The sequence below is a fragment of the Epinephelus fuscoguttatus genome, linkage group LG2 (genome assembly GCF_011397635.1).
Source record: "Epinephelus fuscoguttatus linkage group LG2, E.fuscoguttatus.final_Chr_v1".
NCBI classification, from domain to species: Eukaryota; Metazoa; Chordata; class Actinopteri; order Perciformes; family Serranidae; genus Epinephelus; species Epinephelus fuscoguttatus.
Genome location: NC_064753.1, coordinates 43,376,019 through 43,396,565, shown reverse-complemented (window position 1 = coordinate 43,396,565; position 20,547 = coordinate 43,376,019). Strand labels below are relative to the sequence as shown.

Genomic DNA, 20,547 nt, shown 5'->3' with positions numbered 1-20,547 from the left:
TCTAAAACCAAACAACTCGTTACAACGTTACTTTTGTTATGACATTGCCACGGACTTGAAATAGAACAGTCACATCAGCGGACTCATTTTAGTAATAGTCGCGCTGTGTATGCACGTCTACAGCAGCAAATTAGTTGGAAACGTTAACCTTAGCAGTTGGAAATATTCCCATTACTGTAATTTTGTCGGGAGGAAAGATGACAAGACTAAAACTCGTGTGAAAAACACGTCCTCAAACCTCCGGTCTGAAACACCTTGGCTACTACGACCGACAACACAACAACGTGAAGCTCCAGGATATACACCCCACCAAAGGTGAGCCCTCCTTGCTCGCAGAGGTCAGCTGTAGCCCTGCACTGGCTAGACAACCAAAACTGGATTTTACGTGTGTACAGCTGCAGCTATAAAGAAGTACTGAAACTTGTGGCTGGATATTTTGTGGATGAAATGTTGCTTTATCAGTGACTCTCCATCTTTCAGGCAGAACTTTGGGAAAATACTGGTCACAGGCAACTGAAGACCCCCAGGTAAATAGAAGCTCTCTATCTTTAGCTACACTTACTGGCAATTACCCTGACATTCACACAGAGGCACACACTTGAATTTTGGGCAGATGCACAATTACTGAATTCATGGGGTAACGGAAATGCAATATAACGAGTAGTGTAAGGAATCACTGTTGGCAGGGAGTAATAAGTAAAGTAATATAATTACTTTTGAAAAGGGTAAAAACTAATGAGTAATATATTACATTTTCAGAGTAACAAGTCCAACACTGCCTATAGCACAGTTTCTCTATTTTTGCCTTTCAAAATTATTTTAAGTTTGAGCTAATGTCCTTAATTAGATAAGATATACTTTGAAATCTAATTTGTAGGTCTCTTATTGACACAATTTTACAGTCTCGTCAATATTCATACATTCAATACTAATATTTTGACATGTGGATCTAGGTTACTAAATCTATGTACATCTATCAGTCCAACCATTGAATATGGATGGTAGACTAACAGGTGGATGGAGACCTTTGGTATATAGATAGAATTGTATTGAATTAAATGTGTTAAACAGACTTTTCCAGGAAGTGTTATCACTCACTCTCTAACCCCACCCATGGGCTACGCTGTAACATTTCACTTCCACCACCTCTCAGTACAACTGTAGCAGAAAGAGTTCTAGAAAAAAACAGCAACTGTTTGTTTGTAGCGGAGATGTACCTGTTGTCAGAATAAAACAAAAAATGAATTAATCGCAAACAGTTTTAATGATGCCTGATGAATAATGAAATCTCTGTGCATTACTAAAATGTGCATGCATCTCCTTCCAAAATCATTTCTAAAGATAAAGCAGGACAAAAAAAGCTGTGTTATGGTGGGCTGGAGGGCGGATTCAACTGAAAACTGCAAGTGCAGCTGCGTTTAAAGCTCCAGCCTCAGCGAGTTATATGTATCTACGTTACTTGAGGAATGCATGGAGAGTAATGCGTTACTTTTTCGGGGGTAAGGACACCGGTTGCCACCCAGCAGTGGTGATGAAGGGCAGAGGAGGCTCGGGTGTGAGACTGCAGCACGGTGCGCAGTGACCGGCTGCATCCACTGGGGGAGGACCGAGCACCGCCTGCACGCGCTGCGGTACATGAACGACTTTCTCACCGAGGCTCTCCATCATCACACACACACACGCGCGCACACACACACACACACAATGGGAGGGATACCGGAGTATAGGTAGGGCTACAGCGGCAGACAGACAGATGTGTGATGCTCAGACTGAACCATGGGGCCATTTCCCCTCGCCTGCGTGAAGGTAAACTTTTACCCACCATCGCGTCTTCTCGCCGTGACCGTGCGGAGCTGTCATTGATGCCAACTCGCCGCTCGCACACCTGCTTCTCTTTTTCTTTTTTCTCTTCAGTGATAATTGCTGCCAGTATAGCAGGAGCGATGCAGCAGAAACGGGGGCTGAAGTGGCGATAGATCCTGTTGAATTGAGACAAGACGTCGAGACGCAGCCAAAAAGTGTCCTCCTCGGAGTGCGTCAGAGCACGGATGTATATAGTGGATGATATGCTCGCTGGTTGGATACGACGAGGGATTTGTGATATTACCCCCCTAAATCAATACGGAAATTTGGGCAGAAGCGAAGAGCTGCATCCTCACCTAGCCTACCTCCCCCTCATCCTCCAGCAGATTTATTTGTAGGGGGGCTGAGGCGATCTCGTTTGGCCCCTTTTCACATGTAAGTATGAATGTCAGAATGAAGCGAGGCTGTTTTAATGGGCAGGAAATTTCATGCGTAATGTCTGTTGTGAACATAAATGTCTTCCTGCATTCGTTTCCGTGAGTCTACCTCCACCTTCACTACATAATAATAATAATAGTAGGCCTGATAATAACAACAACAACAATAATAATATGCCTGTGAAGTTTTACCGCCCTTATATCGCAAAAGATGCGTATTATCCTGGACTATGCAGTCGCCAAAACAACGGACATCAATATGAATATTTTTTCTGCCTAAACCAACTGCTGTTGTCTCTTCTCTTGTGTTTTCCTCGCAGCTCCAGAGAGCGTCAGCGGGGTAAAGTCCTTCACATTCACCGGAGCTCCGAAATATAACAGCAAAAGATCCAGTTTTTTTTCCTCTCATCACATAAAATGGCAACCAGGAGTGACCACGGAGGATCAAAAGACGCATTTGGGCGCAAGAAGCCGCGGTCGTGGAGGATTTAACCACCTGATGGGCACCGGAGACACCGAGGAGAGACTGTTTCAGTTGTAGCTTGTTGACTTGGTGATTTATAATGCTGAACAAATAAAGGGCGCTGCAAGTTTGACACAGAGCGCCTGCGTAACAGGCTATGCCACCGGCCCTCACATTTTTTGGTTATGGTAATGATGTCATAAAATATTTGGAGGCCTGTGCCTGAGCGGGAAGACAGGCTGATCAATATCTCCTATCATGTAAGTAGCCACATGGACTGCTCTCAGCATGGACCTAATTGAGGTGCGTTTGTTGCTCTGACATTCTCATATTCACAACTGATTGGTTGATGCCTCATTTTCTCTGTGTGCGCGCGCCGAGCTGCAACTTTTATCCTCTGGCCTGCATCCACGTCGCCCTGAGGCGGTTACTGTAGCGCTCACGGACCGAACCTCTCACTGACTTAAAATGGAGTTTGCCATGGTGGGTGCGGACGGCGGGTGCAATAGTCACCTGCCGTACGGATATGCCCAAGCTCGCGCACGGGAGAGGGAGCGCGAGAGGGAGCGCCAGGCTGCCCATTCGAGAGCGGCGGCTGCCGCGGCCGCTGCCGAAGGTGGGTCCGGTGCGGAGGGAGGAGGAGGAGGCGGCAGCGGTAGCGGCGGTGGTGGCAGCGGCAGCGGCAGTGGTGGCGGCGGCTGCGGCGGCGGCGTGGGGGGCTCCACCTCCACCTCCTCCTCGAGCGCTCATCTCCTTAACAACCGCCAGCATCAGTCTCGCGCCGCCTCCTCAGCGAACGCCAACATCAGCAGCGGCGGTACCGCCTCGCGCCCCTCCTCCTCCTCCACCTCCTCCTCGCAGCCGCCACAGCACCAGCAGGAGCCCGAGCAGCAGCAGCAGCAGCAGAGAGTTGTCAGAGAGCGGAAAAAGCAGCGCGGCGTCGGACGGTGGAGACGCAACCGGACGACTCTCGGCGGGGACCTGCGCCACTCGGAGCTGGCGCTGCTCGGATCCGAGGAGGACATCATGATAGAGGAGGAAGAGGCCGAGGGAGCGGAGGAAGAGGAGGAGGAGGAGGAGGGGGACCGGGGAAGCAAGAGGTCGAGTTTTCTGTGTAACATGGATGATGAGGAGGAGACCGTGTCGCTCACTGACAGGCGCCCTCAGTCCGGATACGAAAATGTTTACAGCGAGTGCGGCTGCTGCGAGAGAGTTGTCATCAACGTGTCGGGACTCAAGTTTGAAACTCAGCTCAAGACTCTCACTCAGTTCCCGGACACTCTCCTGGGAGACCCCGACAAGCGAATCAGGTACTTCGACCCGCTGAGGAACGAATACTTCTTCGATCGGAACCGACCGAGCTTTGACGCCATTCTTTACTATTACCAGTCAGGGGGGCGGTTGAAAAGACCCGTCAACGTCCCGTTTGACATCTTCTCCGAGGAGGTGAAGTTTTATGAACTCGGGGAAGAGGCGATCCTCAAGTTTCGGGAAGATGAGGGTTTTGTCAAAGAGGAGGAGAAGCCTCTCCCGGAGGACGAGTTCAAGCGCCAAATTTGGCTGCTTTTTGAGTATCCGGAGAGCTCGAGCCCTGCCCGGGGCATCGCGGTCGTGTCCGTCCTTGTTATAGTAATTTCTATTGTCATTTTCTGCCTGGAGACGCTGCCAGAGTTCAGGGATGAAAAAGAGTATCTACAGCCACGACACAACTCCACTCAACCTGACCACGGATTTACTCCTTTCAACGACCCGTTTTTCATCGTGGAGACGGTTTGCATCATCTGGTTCTCCTTTGAGATTATAGTCCGCTTCTTTGCGAGTCCGAGCAAACCGGCTTTCTTTAAAAACATTATGAACTCAATAGACATTGTATCCATTTTGCCTTATTTCATAACTCTCGGCACGGACCTGGCGCAGCACCAAGGCAACGGGCAGCAGGCGATGAGCTTTGCCATCCTGAGAATAATCCGCCTTGTCAGGGTGTTTCGCATCTTCAAGCTGTCCAGGCACTCCAAGGGGCTGCAGATCCTGGGTCATACCCTGCGCGCCAGCATGAGGGAGCTGGCCCTCCTCATATTCTTCCTGGTCATCGGTGTCATCTTGTTCTCCAGCGCGGTGTACTTCGCCGAGGCGGACGAGCCCACGTCGCAGTTCACGAGCATCCCCGACGCGTTTTGGTGGGCCGTGGTGACCATGACGACGGTGGGCTACGGTGACATGAAGCCCATCACCGTGGGGGGGAAGATAGTGGGCTCCCTGTGCGCCATCGCGGGCGTGTTAACCATCGCGCTCCCGGTGCCGGTCATAGTGTCCAACTTCAACTACTTTTACCACAGGGAGACCGACAACGAGGACCAGACGCCGGTGGTGGAGAGCATGCCCCCGGGGTGCCCGTATTTCCCAGACTTTTTAAGGAAATTCAAAGGCTCGCCCTCGGGCTCCTCTCTGGGTGACAAAGCGGAGTATATGGAGATGGAGGAGGGGGTGACGGAGTCGCTTTGCGGGCTGGACAAGAGCCCCAGTAAAGGAAACGGCACAGACATAGGCAGGAAAAACAGTACTAACTCCAAATCCATTCAGACTGACGTGTGATTACAAGTAGAGTTTCCCTTTTTTCTTTTTTTCCCTAAAGAAGAATACACCCTATAAAGACACTGTATGCCCAAGAGCAGGTGGTCCCCATGACACAAGTTTTACGCACGCCACAGAGCCCCACACACACGCACAAACACACACACTCACAGGCCACCAATTGGCAGGTTGAAATGTTTCATTCACTCCATCTCAGACTAGTATCTCCCACAACTTTTAGAGAAATAAAAATATCATCAATGAGTTTATTAATGAATTTGTCTAACCTGTGCGGGCTTCCAAATCTGACATCAAATTTAAAGTCTACATGACAGGCTATGCATTCGCACTTTATGAGTTTCATCTGTCAATAACAGAGAGGGGGTGGGGACGATGGTTTTGCTGTTATGCAATAAAGTTAAAAAAAATTGTTTGCACTAATGTAGAATTTGCGCTGGGTTCGGCTGATTTTTATTTCAGAGACAGAAACTGTAGGCCATGCAAATGGCAATAATTAAGTCATCCTCTGACCACTTAGCTGAAGAATGTTTGAGGAACTTCCTCAAAGAGAGCAACCTAATGATATTAATAACCTCTTTCATGCGCTGCCAGTAAAAAAAAAAAATAAAAAATTGGAGTCCAATAAAGGAAAAGCCTGAGACAGATAAAAGACTTTTGTTACTGTTCCAACACTTAATATGAACAAAGAGCTCATTGATAAGACACAGCATTTAGCAGTCATCAAATAAACCAGGGCTAGAATTATTTCTATTACATCTACACAAATATGCTTTTCCACACAAAAGCCTTGTGTTGTTGACCCACTATGAGAGCTAAGCACAGGAAACATCAGAGTTAAAAAAAAAATGGCTGGAGAAATGACTTGCCCCGCCAGGTTTTGTATGGACAGGCTTGGAGCCTTGGCGACAACAGTCTCCCCAGTTTCATTTAAACCACCTCAAAATGACAATATCCCTTTACACGGACGCAGATGGAAAGCTATAGCAAAAACGACTCTGTTGTGGAAAACTCCTCGGAGGGGAGCTTGCGAGCAACTTCCTCTCCTGTCCGCTGGACTTCGTGCACAAAATTTCTTTTTTTCTCAAGAGGACTATGATTATCTCCGAGCTCAGAGGATCTCCGGGATGTGGATGTCTTCCAAGGTATGTAGCCTGTGTGTGACAGTGATTTTTATCCAGTCATGATGAAAACAACTCCCGGTGTCACGGGAGAGGAGCCAGTAATGCTCCTGACAAATGTGGAGAAATATCCAAGGGATGACAAACACAACAAATGCATCCCTCGCGACACACAGCACATTTAATCATGCCTCATTTTAATATTCATTTTCAACACTTGGTTGACCCCGAGACCAAAGAAATGACGCATGACGACGCGTGCGTAAAATACTGGACGCTGGCCGAATATGGCGCACATTCTAGTCACCATGTGGTCGGTAATGTTTCTCCTGCACAACCTTTATGTTACACTCAGGGCTACTATCCGACAACATTACAAACACCTTCTCATTCATAATAACTGTAATTATTTATTTAATGTGACATCAGGTCAGCCTGCTGAGGACAAAGGGAGGTTTACCATGAAGGACAATGTGGCTCCTTATTAGTGTCTGAAAAGATGCAGTAGTCAATTTTATACATCTCTGAAAGTGCTGCAGAGTTTACTTCTGTTTTCTGGACTGTCTTCATTGCACTCATATCAACAGTTTCCTTGTTTTGTTTCTGCTCTCCAGTTGTCTTATTGATAATATCACCACCTTCCACAGCAGGTGTGACATGATATGGAGCCAGAGTGTATTGTTTCACTGCAGTTATCCTCCTAGCACCATCATTTTTATGATTTCAAAGTTAATTTTTTGTTGCCTGAATCTTTACATGTCATTCTTCAGGTATTAAACGTCCATACAAATTTTAAAGACCCCATCTCGGTCAATTTTGCAACTTCAACTGGATGTTTTAGCCTCACCCTGCAGAGTTTTACACTAAAGGCTGTTTCCATATTCAGGTTTCTCTGTGTCTCACCACACAGTAAATCTGAGCAGCAACAGGACAAGTCATTTGAAATATGAAACTTACACAAGTGTGATCTGTGGAAAATGGAGGCCTGAGAGTGGGCTTTAAAGGGGAGTAAGAGACTAATTGTGTCCAGCAGTTAAACTTCTGAAATGTAATATATTTGCATCTTTATTGATTCTGGATTTTTTAGTGAGGAAAGAGATGTTGTTTCAAGATAAGTAATTGAGTTTTTTATTGAATAAACCAACACATTCTCACTCCGACCTCGTCACATATTGACATTTGGTCATGGACTATCTACGTCCACATGCAAAGTGCAAGGTACCCTGGGTGCGTTGGTTGTTGATGTTCTGGGATGCCGTGTCAAGTTCTGCCTGTTACATGCATTGTCTCCCTTCAAGACACATTTCAGTTTTCACAGGAAATTTAATGTTTACATACAGTCTCTTTCAAAATAAACACACTACGTTAGCACAAACAGGCCCAGACCGTGGATATCTTTAGAGGCGATCTCCATTTATTCCTGACAACTCTGACAGCAAGCGGTAAAACAAAATCTTCGTCAATTATGACCATATAACTCGAGCCCCTGCACAAGTTAAGTGACACAAGAATAAGTTAGCATGTAATACAATACGTTTAGGCTGAGGAATGAACTTATAAACAGCATAACAGCACTAAAACAGAAATTTCTACAAGACCAATATCTCTTACCTCTCCCATGGAGCACAACAGCAGAAGGGGGAGGCAAGGTGGGACACACCCCTTTATAGGTGGGGTGCCTTCAAAGGTGAATGTAGGGGTACAGAAACTGAGTAACAAACGTGCCACATATTGACTATGGAGGCCTAAGTGTGTCAGGTAATAACAACTGAAACTAATTTTGTACAATTATAATACTGAATACTGGTTTACTTCAGTTGAGTCAGCAAAAGTATGTGATCAGGTTCAGAAAACAACATCATGGTTTGGCTCAAATAAGTTTGTTATCGTCACATGCAACACTAGCGTAGCATGCTACACATGCTAGCACACTACGTTGTCATTAAAATAAGATGACTGACTTGTTTTTACACAGAAAACATTATTGCCAAAAATAAGTATAGCACACTCTGGCTCCATATGCATTTCAGCCTCTTCAAGATCAAGTGTTGATCATGATTTTGAAAAAGGCCCAAAGGCTGAAACATCAAAATAAAAGAAATGCACGTGGAGCCGGAGAGTGAAACACTTGTTTTCTATAGTCAAGTCTACTGACAGTGATCAGCGCCTCATTATAATTCATGGTGTGCGTTACTTCTATATTTTACTCAGGAAGGAAAAAGAGCGGCCTCCAGGGTGAAAATCAGGAGTTTGTCTGACCTTGGAGCACGGTCTCACTCCGAAGTCATCAAAATCTGGCGTTTGGGCAGTGGCTTAAGGCGTCAGAAACCAATGAAAAAGGCGTCCTTGAACGTCGACATGATACGCAGCAGTTTACCATTACAGTTTAACTGTGGCTGGTGGCATCAGGGGAAAACGCGGCGGGACAAGGACAAAAGTTAAGGCGGCGAAAATCTGAATGGGGCGGGTGGGGAGTCTGGTGGATGGGTCCAACAAACACAGACCACAGACTTTCACCTGGGAAAACGGTGTTCGCATCCCGTGAGATTCTAAAGGCAAACCCTGTTCTTTTTTTCCTAAACCCAATCACGTGTTTGTTGTTGAAGGAAAAAAAAAACGTTAATTTGCGGTGTTGTACCGATTTATTTTATTTTGACAGAAACTGTATGTTAAAGTTAAATTTCCTGTGAAAACAAAAGTTTATCTTGAAAGAAGAGAAGTTGACACAATGTCCCACAACGTCAACAACCAACGCACCCAGGGCACCTTGCACGTTGTATGTGGACATTGAAAGTCCACGACCAAAATGTCAATATGTGACGAGATCGGAGTGAGAATGTGTTGGACCTTGTTTGACCCATTCACCTCCCCTCTAGTCCACTGTGCAAACTCTCCTGCTCTTGATACTACAGCAGTTGCTTGGAGCATCAAAAAATGCTGCACCCAGCGTGTCTCATACCGCCGCTAAAGGGCGCGTTAGTATCTGATTCCAAGGGCCACTGACCAAACATTGGTAGTTGACGAGTTGGGAGTGAGACCAGGTTGATTTGTCAGCATTTGTTTATAATCCACAGAAAGTTTCTGAACTTTTGGGGTCATGAGAGTTCTCTGTAAAAACTCATATGTTTGAAAAAAAGTTATGAATATTGTTGCTCCCAGAAAAAATTAAAAAGCCAAAATGTAACTTTGCAGTACTTCGCAGTGCTGTGAGTATTAATAAAAACATCAAGAAACAAAATACTGTGCTTAGAAATATTCCAGTTTTGTCACAATCAGCAGACACTTACATTCCTGCCCTCTGTCACTGCCTCCATCAGAGCTCCTCAACATTCCTCAGCACATAATCACTGCATCAGCTAATTTATTGCACTGTGTGTTTATATCCTCAGAGGAACTATTCATACAAGATATTTTCAACACCTGCACCCACAACCACACACACACATATACACGCCACACACACACCATCCTGGTATGGTGCCAGCTCCTCTTGATACCTCACACTTAGCACTTACATAATGTGGCTTATGGCAAGAGGCGCAATCCAAAACATTTTTCAAGCGAAGTGTGTGGGTCAGGCATATTCTTAGGCCTGTAGCTGCTGAGCTGACTGTGAAAACCGCCTGTATCATCCTGAGCCACAGGACTGAGCTGAATGGTTCTGACTCTTCGTAGAGTCCCATTGTCACGTGCGCGGTGAGCCTTTGTAGTGCAGATTTAGACCATATGGTCGGGCCATGTGACAAAGTGAGAGTTATTTATGGTTATTTCTCAAAAGGTATTCCATGACTGTCAAAGGACACAGAGGAGAGGTGGAAAGAAAGTGAGCGCGTGGGACATAATGTCAGAACAGGTTATGTAATAACAGAACAAATGAGTCGAGTTGATCAACAGAAAGTTTATCGCCAGTTTTGCAAAGGAAGTGAAGAGTTTGAGTCACAAAGACACCAAACGTTTGCTGTTGTAGCTTCTGCAGTGTGACAATTTGCTGCTTTATACCATCGTAACATGAAGACTTCTGGGTGCTTTGTCCTGTTGCTCAGCCAAAATGAACAGTTTGGAGATTTTAGTTTAGACGATTATTAATTTAACTTGAACTGACAGATTTACTGATAATGAAAGAAACAGTGCAGTTGTTGTGGACGGACATCTCATTGATAAATTTACAGCGCTCCATTCTACCACACAGTACAAACAGTGAACAACAGTGATTCAGGTTTTCTTGTAGGATGAAATCTAATCTAGTGTAATCTCTCGTTTTCTTTGTGTTCGTCGTTTCATCACAACTACAAATGCAACTGCAGCCAGTATCTAACTATCACTATCCCCATTCATATTTTAAGAAGCTACAAAATATATCCAGCTACAAAAATATACCGCAAAGAAATTATAACGGAAGTACAGAGAGTCACTGCTGTGGAGATGGTACACCATCTTGTCTTGTTTCATTGGTGTGATTTGGCAGGGTAGTTGCAAGTTTCAAGTCGTCTCATTGTGAATCTGGTCTGTATCTGGCCCAGGTGACAAAACATTCACCATCCCTCTACCTCTGGATGGCAAAGTTGGCTCACGTGCTACATCACTTTAGAAACGCTAATATGATATGTATTAAACGTACTGTATGTATTTGTGTTTTGCAGAAATATACAATGCCAGCATTTTCTTCTGGCAACTGAGCAGATCCAAAGCTGGATTACCAGTCAGGCAAAGTGGGAATCTGCCCGGGTTTTCTACTTTGATGTTCTTAAATGAATAAGACATTTGTTTGATAATATTCAAGTTTAAAGCACAATTAAAAACTACACATGTAAGGACCCCAAAGGCTGTGTCTCAAAGACAGAGCCACTGTCAAACCGATTATTACTTTTATTTGTTTATTTATTATTTAACCAGGAAGTCTGTTGAAATATATTGCCTCTTCTTTGAGAGAGTTGGGATCAAATGGCAGTGCAGGGTATAGACATGAGGGGCATTAAGGGTATCTTTAATATTTCAGTTAATAACATGAACTAACTGAGATACAGCAGACCTGGCGGAGGGTCATATTCTAGGTGAGAAATGGCAGCTGGTTTATTGGATCCTGGGAAAAATGTATTTGGGGGAATGTGTTTCTGAAGAATGTCGACTTTTACCAGTACAACAGGAACAAATTTACCTTAAACTATTGTGAAGAATTACTGCCTCATGGTTGTATGCCTCTGCAAACGAGCTGCAGTTTACATCCATATCTGTCCAGACTCGTATGAGTAAACAATGCTTCAAACATGGATTTTGCTGCAAAGAAGCCTCACAAACGTGAATGCTGCACACGTCTTCAACACGGCAGCACAGAAGATCTGTACAATCAGCACAGTTTCAAGGTGGAGACCCAAAATTAGTGTCACCAGTTCAGAATCCCTTTCTGTTCCTGAGTTATGATGTTGAATAATGGCCAGAAAACACTCTGATGATGTCACAGTGAAGTTGACCTTTGACCTTTTGGATATAAAATGTCATTACTTAATTATTATATCCTCCTGAGACCACATTTTGGGTTTACTTGACCTTATGCTTCATTCTACTTAACTAAGACCTGTTGTTTTTGTTTGTGGACACATTTTTGTGCCATCTAGTGGTAGTGAGACCACAATACACTAAAACATGTAAAAACAAGATGGCAGCCATCTCTGCTAAGTCGATCTACAGCTGATCCTGAGACAAAAGTGGACAAGGTCCAAAACCTGATCACATTTTATTATTGAAACGTGTTTATTTATGATTCATAGTGTTTGTAGCTTGATACGGCAACAAATTAGACCAATTTTAGCAACAGTAACAAGCTAGGAAGTACTAGTTTGAGGATATTTGGACTTTATTATCGTTGACAATGTTTAGATTTTTATACTTATCAGGTCCTACTGATCCCAAATAGCGAGGAGAAATTAAAAATGTATACAAAACAATAGTTTGGGTCTCAGGAGGATATGCTATCAGACATTTGTGTGAAACTTTGTCACAATTAGCATATGAATTAGTAACTTCTGGCTAAAAACATGATTTGCGATGTCACAGTGACCTTGACCTTTGACCTTTGACCACCAAATTCTAATCAGTTCATCCTTGAGTCCAAGTGGACGTTTGTGCCTAATTTGAAGAAATTCCCTCAAGGTCTTCTTAAGATATTGCATTCACAGAATGGACAGACAACCTGAAATCATAATGCCTGCAGCCACGGCTGTTGCAGGCACGGACTCATAAAGACGTGGCTGTGGCAACCATAGAGTGCAGCCTCTCTGCAGTGTCCACTGTGATAGCTCGTGATACATCATGATATCAGTAAATGAAGATGAAAACATCAATTACTAAAATATAAAAAACAATAATCAACACTCTGTCACATGGCTGTAACGGTCATGAAGCTGGAAAAAGGTTTGACGACTAAAAGGCAGAACAGCTCCAGAGCTAAAATGTCTCCGACTTTATCAGATCCTCTCAGACTGTGTCGATTAAACGTAACAGGCCAGTATTCAGGGTTTCCAGTGCAGTGATCACACTGGCATCTACATTTACAAATGTTTTATTGGATTAGGCACCTCACAGCCCGCACCCCACATTTTATGTGACAGTCGACTCCTCTATATTGAAACAACCTGCTCTGCATAACAGAAGCAAAATTTGTGCTGACAACCAGAGGTCAAAGTCACAACTGACCCTGCTGACAAATGGCTCATTGAGCTGTTCAGAAAATGACTTCTACCTGCAGCCAAGACATCCATCCATCTTCTACATCTGCTTATACCTGTTCAGGGTCACAGGCGGCTGGAACCAGTCCATAGAGGCATAGAGGCAGGGAACACACTGGATGGACTGCCAGCTTTTCACAGAGCTAGAATAAACACAAACAAACACATTAAAGGGATAGTGCACCCAAAAATGAAAATTCAGCCATTATCTACTCACCCATATGCTGAGGAAGGCTCTGGTGAAGTTTTAGAGTCCTCACATCTCTTGCGGAGATCAGCAGGGGGAGCGGCTAGCACACCTAATGGCAGACGGCACCCCAGACTAATGTCCAAGAACACAAAATTGAATGCACAAAATATCTCCATACTGCTCATCCGTAGTGATCCAAGTGTCCTGAAGCCCCGACATAAAAAGCTGTTTCGGAAAACGTCACATGAACTCTGTTTTTAGCCTCACTGTAGCCTGTAGCTCTGACTGCTTTTCTGTGCTCTGCGATGTTTTAGAAATTATTGCATTTGCTTTATCTGAGTTTATTTATTAAACTTGCGACTGAATGTATAAGCCATGAGATAAATCATTTTACTTCACTGTTCCCCTCATCCTGTCTAAAATTTAAGGTTTTGAGATGTCCTCTTTTTCTTAACGTACTCAAAACTGAAAGCAACTTGTTGATGACGAGACAGCACAGCCATTTAAACCACACATAGGTTTTTATATAGTTCATGACACTGGTTGCAGATGTGGTTGTGGATGTTGTGAAAGTGTTACTCTATTTACAGAGGGGAGAACTGAAGGTTAAATTTAATGGCAGGTTATTACTGTAATAATAGTGCATCGTGGGCAGACGCCTCAGTGTGAATTTTGAACTCTTAAATGCAGTGTACTGTACGCCAACTAAAATAGTTTTACAGTTATCGCTATTAGATTAATTTTCTTCTGCTTCTTTTTCTTAACATTTGAAACCTGCATTGTTTCCAAGTTTGCGAGCTCTTCTTTTCTGCCTTTGTTTCTGCATTGGTACTTTAGTTTATTATTTGTGCATATAATAAATTAAAACAAAAGAAAATATACAATAACTTCAGAAAATGCAAAGGTGGGATGAAAAACCCTGAGGGCTTGTAAAAGGAACCCACCTAACACTGAAATTAAAGACAGCTGCATTTGCTTGCCACCAATTTCCAAACAAACAAATATTTTTTAAAAATATCCAAAGGCAGAAAAGAACAATTACAAAACAAGAGATTAAACAGATGAAGGAAGAAACAAGAAAACAAAATACAAGTTCCCAAAAAGAAATACTAAAGATTATAAAAATAAGAAGGTAAAGGTAAATAAAAACAAAGATTACAATAACATATATTTGCACTGCTTACACACACTGTGTCATAACTCATTTGCATAATACTGTTCTCTGTCACGAGAAATTGTCTGAGATCAGTTTTAAAAATCAAAAATGAGGAGTGACTGCAAAGTGAAGCCACACAACCACAATGACCTGTCGATCACTGGAATAATGTGAAACTATTGACAGGGATGTGTAATGTGTCACTCCCGTGGTTGTGCGCTGGTGTGCACGCTCGTGTGCGCACCTTCATTTATCTTGCCAATAGACACTTCTATAGTTCGTAAACAGTGATGATGTAGACAAGGAGCGTGTGCATTTTGGCAAAGGAAGTATGGGGGACCACAACAGCTTGTCAAGCTGTGCAAGGGCACTAACCAGCAAAGATCGCAAATACAGTAAACCAGCAGTAGCCCTTCAGATATGGTACCTAGACCCTAGCGTTTCCACCGCAAACAGTCCTCTTAAATGTGGGCGGGGTTGTTGTCACTCGCTGCTCCGTCCAGCACTCACTGTATTTCCTCATTACTAGTGACACAGAGGCAAGTTTGCACCTCGTTTATCGTCCACAGAACGAGGCTGCACACCGACATTTTCAGAACCAAATAGAACAGGCTGCAGTGAGAGTCTCTCTCCATGAGAAGTTTAAAAATAGCAGGTTTGTGCATTTAGTCCTTCTCAGGCAAGCTCAGGGGTTTAGTGTTGCTGGAGCCCACAGGAACGACGGTCTGTGGCGCTTTTAAAAAAAAAAAATCTCCGATTGAGGATTAGAATATATGCAGTCCTGGTTGAAATTAATTAATATAAACGCTTGAAGATTGACTCATTACTAAAAGTGTATGTCACATAAAAACTAAAGTGATGGTCAAATATGGAATATTTAAGGTGTGCTGATGGTTGCATGTTGTCAACTCATGCACTGAGTAATGTTCCACCTTAAAAGTTTACTAATAAAACTCTCCACGGTATGAACAGTGGTTACATGAGCCTCAAAACCAGCCACAACTCAGCCCTGAGCAGAGTGACCATCCTCTACTGACCAATCAGACTGCAGTGTTCGCAGCTCCACCCCAACAGAGTCATATCATGTGCATTCCCTCAGTACTTAACAGTATCATCAAGGTGTAAAGTGTGCCTCTCTAACAGGAGAGATAGAAGGCAGACAATGTGTTCTTGCCCACTCACAGTCAGATCTAATCAGCCAAAATAAGTGAAATTACAAACGGTGTGTAGGAGATTTAAACGTTGTGTCAGCACATTGCTGCTTACAAAAAAAGGTTAAATGTTAAGAATTTGAGCAGCGAAGTTCTTCTTGCTCTCACAGTAATTTGACTCATCAAGCAGGTTTTTTTTGTTTAATAACTGTAATGATTTTGTGGAAAAATCATTAATCAAGCAAAATTACATAGACTGGAAAAACATATTAATGCTTGTTTGTTGAGAAAAGACTCATGTACCATTTTTAAGTAATTATTGTAAATAATCTAGATGAGCAGTCATGCCTCTCTGATAAAATCTCTTCCTTGGAAGTTACAGAGCAACATGAAAAGAAAACAAAACCAAAAAAACCCCAAAACAAAACAAAAAAAAAACCCAGACTGGAATTTCATGAGGCTGTAACGTCTCTCCATTCCTCTGTCCTGCCAATACATTAATCAGGCCTGATAAAAGGCTGTCAGCTAGTTGTGCTGACCAGCACACACAATTCATGATCCCAGCTGCTCTCACCCTGTTAGTAGGCTATTTACAATAATTGTCGTCCCTTTTTAAAACAGGCGGCTCGAGCCACCTTTTTGTAAAATTATTAGCCAATGGTTCAAAGAGGACGGGATTAATTTATCAATTTCAACTCAAGAAGGAAGTTTGACTCTGATTATTGCGGAGCTCCAGTCCAAACCTAAGGTGAAAGGCAGCTGAGAAAGAGCCTGAGGCAGTGAGGAGTAAGAAGAAGATAAGCTTTTAACCAGGTGAGAAAGAACGACCAGCATGACCCTCCCCTGACCAAAGATTATCCAATCACTGCGTAGTAAGTGGGCACTGCAGGCATGTCAAGCTTTGGATTTAAAGAGTTTACATAACTGAGTCTATGGCCTCTCTAAAACCAAAAAACACATCAGGTAAAATTGTTAGGAATGCATTAAATAGTGTGTTTATATATTCTAAATAAGGCTGCAATTGTTAGCATGTCCAGCTAACTAACCTAGACCCTTTAACTGTTAGTAAATAGTATGATGTTTTTGCGTTGACGTAGAGCCTATGCCGTAGCCTGACATGTGCCTCTCCAGAAATGTAACAACACGTCGCAGCAATGCAGACCTCCTGTCTATTTTTGTAAGTTGAAACCATTTCCCTCGGTGGAAATGAGGCTTCTATTTACGTTCAATTCACAGATAAGAAACAGTAAATTGCGAAGACAATTAAGCCATCACAAAATGTGCTAATAATGTTAGCATGTTGTATTTGTTTGGAAAACAAGTTTATTATAAGACAGTTGTTTTGTCGGTGAATCTTGTGAGCTGTAATGGAGACAAATTTTGAAACGTTACCTTTGTTAAATGTTGCTGTTGTCCCTGGCTTCATATGAGTAGAGGAAAAGTCTGATAGCGGCTAGGCTAATTTATACAATGTAAAATGCCACAGGCTTGTGCTAATAATGTTAGCATGTTGTACTTGTTTGGAAAACATGTTTATTATAAGACAGTTGTTTTGTCAGTGAACCTTGTGAGTTGTAATGGAGCTGAATTTTGTTACGTTACCTTTGTTAAATGTCGCTGTTGTCCCTGGCTTCATATGAGTAGAGGAAAAGTCTGATAGCGGCTAGGCTAATTTATATAATGTAAAATGCCATAGGCTTGTGCTAAAAACATTAGCATGTTGTATTTGTGGGGAAAATGTGTCCAAGTGTTTGTCTGTGAATGCTGCGAGTTATAGTGAAGCCGATTTGTGTACTTGTGTTTGACATTGTCTCTATTAAGCCATGTTCAATGTGTGTTTAATGTGTGTTCAATGTGTGTTTAATGTGTGTTTTGAATCAATTACACTTTACAGCACTTCACAGAAGCCCCACCGCCGACTAGTGTTTTGGAGGTGTAACTGCAGAGTGACGCAGACACACCACTGCACAAGTATAAAAGCTCACAACGTCGTAGGTGACGTTCGTAGGCTACGGCGTAGGGTCTGCCGCACGACTATAAATCCAGCTTAAGCCTGTAATTTGATCCGAGTGGTTATATTGCAGCCTGTTTCGCTGCTGCTAGCTGCAGTGCTGAAAAATCATTGCTCCCATGAGTCACTCAGGTCAAAAACATAGTAAAATAGGGTCCAGGTAGAAAAATACCAAAGAAAGCTGTTTTATTTCTATGTCAAACACTTAGAATAACAACCTGAGCCCGTCAGTGGCAAAACATTATTTAACAGCACGCTGTTGCCCACAAAATTATGTTGCAGCTTGCTCTTGCTCAATACTGGACCAATTTTGAAAATCGTTGCCTCAGTTAGTCACCTAGACACAAAAACACGGGGAAAGGGTCTGGGTTGAAAATAGCAAAGTTTCCCTTTAATTGCTCCGGGCCATCATGTGGTTGACAAAGACTGTTTGTCACCTCACATTTTCCACGTAAACAAGACGTTCACAGCCGAGTCTAATGAAAGCCGTTAATAAAGCACACTTGGGATTACAGCCCCGGTGTAAGTTTAAACCATCTTGCGGTTTCCATGTAGCAGTTACATAATGTCTCCCTATTGAAGGAAAGCAACCTGATTCTTTGTACCCTCCACTGTATCCCCTCTGTCTGACAGCGTCCCAGGCTTTATTATGTTACTTCATTCTTAGACGTGTAGATTGTATTGCTAATTACACATATGCCTCCGTGTTAGGTTTCTCCACCCACAGAAAAATCAGCTGCTTTGTATGCTGACGCTATTACCTTACAGTTATTAGAAAAACAGCAGTTGTTGCATGTTTAAAAGAGAAGTGCTGATTTGGTTCTATAGGTTCCAAAAATGTGGCAAATATAGAATAAAACACAGATCAATATTTACAATATAATGAGGTATACCGCTCCGTCTGTTTACCTGCAGTGTACACGGAGGTATGTGTGGTCAAAATGTTGATTAAGTTTGCTGTCACACACAGACAATCTGGGGCAACAGAGGATTACAGATTTGTTATGGCATTGGGAAAGGTAAGCATTTCAAAGATTTGTCATATCAAGTTTAGGCTTTTTTTCCCCCTCATTTTCCAGAGTGCTACCTAAAACCCCACAGCGCGGCAGCTTTTTATGAACAAGCTTGAGATTTGATTAAATGGAGCAGCTGCTCAACCATAAAAAAGTTTTCTCTGCCGCTCCCTGTGAAGATGAGCTGGTGAGCAGAGGACCGGCGCCCTGCTGGTCCTGTAAACTTTTGAGGGGCCGCAGATGCTGATCGCGCTGTGGGAATCAAAAAGCACACACACACACACACATCAGTATGTGTCGGCAAAATCATCGGAGTGTGAACTCACGCTTCAGGAGTCATCTGCTGTAAAATGTAAACATTTAGCTCTCTGAGCGTCAGGTATATGAGACATATGGGCTGAGTTTGCATGCTCTGATTGTGGGTTTCCTCCAGGTTACTCTGTGCCTGTAGAGTGTCAGTGTCTGCATCAGCTCGCACAAATTAGCATACATTTCTTTTTTTTTATTTGGCTTTTGCAGATACAAGCTTCATGAATACCATTTAGAAAGCCTATCGCTGATCTGCAGCTGCTCGGGAATATATACATGAAGCTGATTTGTGTACGTTTGAAGTCCCTGAGCTTTCGGATTGCAGTCTCATGCTGAGGAGGTGTTTATTCAAATTAAACCCAGTCTTAAAGAATGATGCTTTGAAAAAAGGATTATGGAAAATGACAGAGCAATAAAATTAACAGTGCAGCTTCCCTGACTCTGATACTGGTCACTGCAGGTGAATCAGAGTGCAGAGGAAAGCAGATAATCTTTATGGATGGCATTAGTCAGCATTAATGTTAGGAAAGTTTGCCCGATGCTGAGACATAATCAGAAGGAAACACTGGTATTTTTTAACCTGGACTCTAATTCCCATGTTTTTGTGTCTAAGTGACTCATGGAGACATTCTTAAAAACTGGTCCAGTATTAAGAGAGACCTCTGCAGCAGCAGCAGCAGCAGCAGCAGCAGCAGGCAAACAGGCTGCATTGTAATCTCTGTGGGCATCTGTGCACCGTCAATTCACGTCCACTAAAAGTGCTTGTTTTTGTCACTGACAGGCTCAGATTGTTATTTAAAGACAACATTAAGGAAAACAAATAAAATGTTTTCCTTACCTTTCGCTGATGCAGACTGTTTGTTATTGTGTGTAAGTCCCGCTCAAGGAGAAATCTTGTTCTGAAATCTCAGACTTTTCTACATTGTTAAAATCTGCTAAAAATGCAGCTACGGTACTGACAGTTTTACACTTTCTGCACTCCAGCACAACAAATTCATCCCAGCACTCCTCTCTCCAACTTTCACTAACATTTCCACCATTGTTTTTCCTCCAACAAGTCATCTCTCACGACATTTCAGAACAAGACTTCTCTTTATTCAAGAAACATTTCATTTCTCTGTAGGGTGTTTTCCGTTATGTTGTCAGACACTTATTGTTGGAGCAAAAATCTAGTTTTATTCATTTATTCTGTCCTTAACTAAACAAGGTAAATATAAATATACACATGCAGTTATTGAACTGAACACAGGGTGGAGCATTCATGTGTGAAGCGGATATAGGTGAGCTCCAGGTAATGAGAATCAGGTGTGTGGAATGGGAAGCACTGTATTGAGAATAAATGGATCGGCACATCCAGAGAGATAAAGCACACTGGACATTGGTGTATTGTTAGCACACAACACATCTCAGGAACAAGACCATCTGTTTGCTCCTCAGTGGCTTGTTTAGACCTTTTGTTAAAAGTCTCTACACTTATAATGACAATGTGAGCATGTCAGTGACAAAAACAAGAACATATAATTGAAGTGTATTGAGGGTGCACAATTGTCCACAGGGATTACAGCACTTTCTCTCAATAATG

At 43.0% G+C, this 20,547-nt stretch overlaps 1 protein-coding gene across 4 annotated transcripts in view; it reads left to right on the top strand.

The window, feature by feature from the left end:
* The first annotated feature begins 265 nt into the window (after positions 1–265).
* The window catches only part of kcna4 (potassium voltage-gated channel, shaker-related subfamily, member 4), an 82,245-nt gene continuing 61,963 nt past the window's right edge, over positions 266–20,547 (top strand). For 2 of the 4 annotated variants that reach the window (XM_049598674.1, XM_049598691.1), the window contains exons 1-2: positions 1,666–2,238; positions 2,561–6,437. In XM_049598674.1, coding sequence (XP_049454631.1) covers positions 3,172–5,295 — 2,124 coding nt within the window. In that variant the 5' untranslated portion in view covers positions 1,666–2,238; positions 2,561–3,171 and the 3' untranslated portion in view covers positions 5,296–6,437. Of the gene's footprint in view, positions 316–480; positions 528–1,665; positions 2,239–2,560; positions 6,438–18,613; positions 18,663–20,547 lie in introns of those variants that run through there. The other 2 variants (XM_049598682.1, XM_049598699.1) reach the window with 2 other exon arrangements.